The following is a 1,772-nucleotide window of genomic DNA, read 5'->3' as shown; positions in this document are numbered from 1 at the left end:
ACAGTGGGATATGGAATAGGCCAATTTAGAAAGAAAACATGGTGTGTTGTATTTATTACTTTAGTATATTCTAAAGTGAAAAAACCCTGATGCCACAAATTATTGGGAATTGGGCAGGAGGTAACCAAGTTAGGAAGGGAAATTGTCAAGAAAAAATATGATATTCCGATCTTTGCAATGTTGTTCACATCTGACTTGTGTCTTGACTAGTGTGAAGGAACAGAAAATAAGTTTAATGTCTCAGTGACTTTTAATTGTGCCACTTACACCAGGAGAGTGTCCAGCCCTTCCTGGTTTTTCTCAATGCATTCTTCACATCTTTGTTCCTCAAACTATAAATCCAAGGATTTAGCATGGGAATAACTGTGGTGTAGATCACTGAGGACACTTTCTGTTGAGTGATGTTGCTGGTTGAAGCAGGCTGGCAGTACATAAAAATAATGGAACCATACAGGACAGCCACAGATGCCAAGTGGGATGCACAGGTACTGAAAGCTTTGGACCTGCCTTTGGAAGAATGGATCCTAAGGATGCTGGAGAGGATAAAAGCATAAGAGATCAAGATGGGTAGAGTGGTTATTAATGAGTTAACCACAACCAGAAGCATCACCAACAGCTCATTGATATAGGTGCTAGAGCAGGAAAGCTTCAAAAGGGGAGGAACATCACAAAAATAATGACTAATTACATTGTTTCCACAGAAGGACCGTTTGGTTAGAGCACTTGTATGAGTCATGGCTCCAAAGACCCCCATAATATATACTCCTACCACTAGCAAGAAGCAAGTATTCTGAGACATGGTTGTGGTATAGATCAGGGGGCTACAGATGGCAACATAACGATCATAGGCCATAGCTGTCAGCATGAAGCAATCAGCAATACAAAAAGTACAGAAGAAAAAGAACTGGGTTAAGCACCCTGAGTAGGAGATGATGTTCTTCTCTGATACAAAGTTCACCAACATTTTGGGGGTAATGACAGAGGAGAAACAGAAGTCAATAAAAGACAAGTTACTGAGAAAATAGTACATGGGAGTATGAAGTTGAGAACTTATCCTAATAAGTAAAAGTAAGCCCAAATTCCCTATCATGGAGACAATGTATATTTGTAGGAAGAGTAAGAAGAGGGGGATCTGGAGTTCTGGCTGGTCTGTTAATCCCATAAGGAGAAATTCTGTCACTGTGGAATGATTCCCTATATCCATGTCTTCTGAAATTTGAGTTGGGAATCTGTGGAGATGAAAGAAAAGAATACTATTAAACAAATATTTGCCCATGTCTGTTGACCTATGATATTACAAAAATATAATAACTTCTTGTACTTCTTATGACCCTCAAAAGTCATAAGCTATAAATAAAAAATTAGATTATAAATTTGAGGGAGTTTTTGATATTCCATTTTATCACATAAATTTTGTTTACTCCCAAAACAAACATTTTGATGGAATAAAGCAAGAACTGCATCTAATTAAGGCATTTTAGAACAAGATGATGATAAAACAAGATAATGAATATTACATAAAGTAAGCTTTTTTCTGAAGAACAGAGAAATCGAAATGTTATCAAAACAAAAAGGAAAATCAAAAAATTACTCAAACAGAATTATTCATAAATAGTGATGAAAATTATGACAGATCTAAGAGAAAGATGGAGAAAAATTAATAGTTATTGGAGTTCCAGAAAACTGTGAGAAAAATCTATCTTTTACATTTCAAGAAACCTAAAAGTATATTTTGTATAAAATCAAAATGGTGTAATAACTTAAACATATTA

General features: G+C 35.4%; 1 protein-coding gene across 1 annotated transcript; it reads right to left on the bottom strand.

Moving 5' to 3' along the window:
• Positions 1-250: 250 nt before the first annotated feature.
• Positions 251-1,204, bottom strand: LOC127557992 (olfactory receptor 8D1-like). Its single transcript, XM_051991243.1, has one exon. The coding sequence runs from the start codon at positions 1,202-1,204 to the stop codon at positions 251-253; it is 954 nt and encodes a 317-aa protein (XP_051847203.1).
• Positions 1,205-1,772: the final 568 nt, after the last annotated feature.

The sequence above is a fragment of the Antechinus flavipes genome, chromosome 3 (genome assembly GCF_016432865.1).
Source record: "Antechinus flavipes isolate AdamAnt ecotype Samford, QLD, Australia chromosome 3, AdamAnt_v2, whole genome shotgun sequence".
NCBI classification, from domain to species: Eukaryota; Metazoa; Chordata; class Mammalia; order Dasyuromorphia; family Dasyuridae; genus Antechinus; species Antechinus flavipes.
Note: the sequence above shows the minus strand (reverse complement) of the source record. Positions and strands in the feature narration are given on the sequence as shown.

Coding starts and splice junctions, on each gene's coding strand:
- LOC127557992 (XM_051991243.1), bottom strand. CDS start 1,204: ATGGATATAGGGAATCATTCCACAGTGACAGAATTTCTCCTTATGGGA.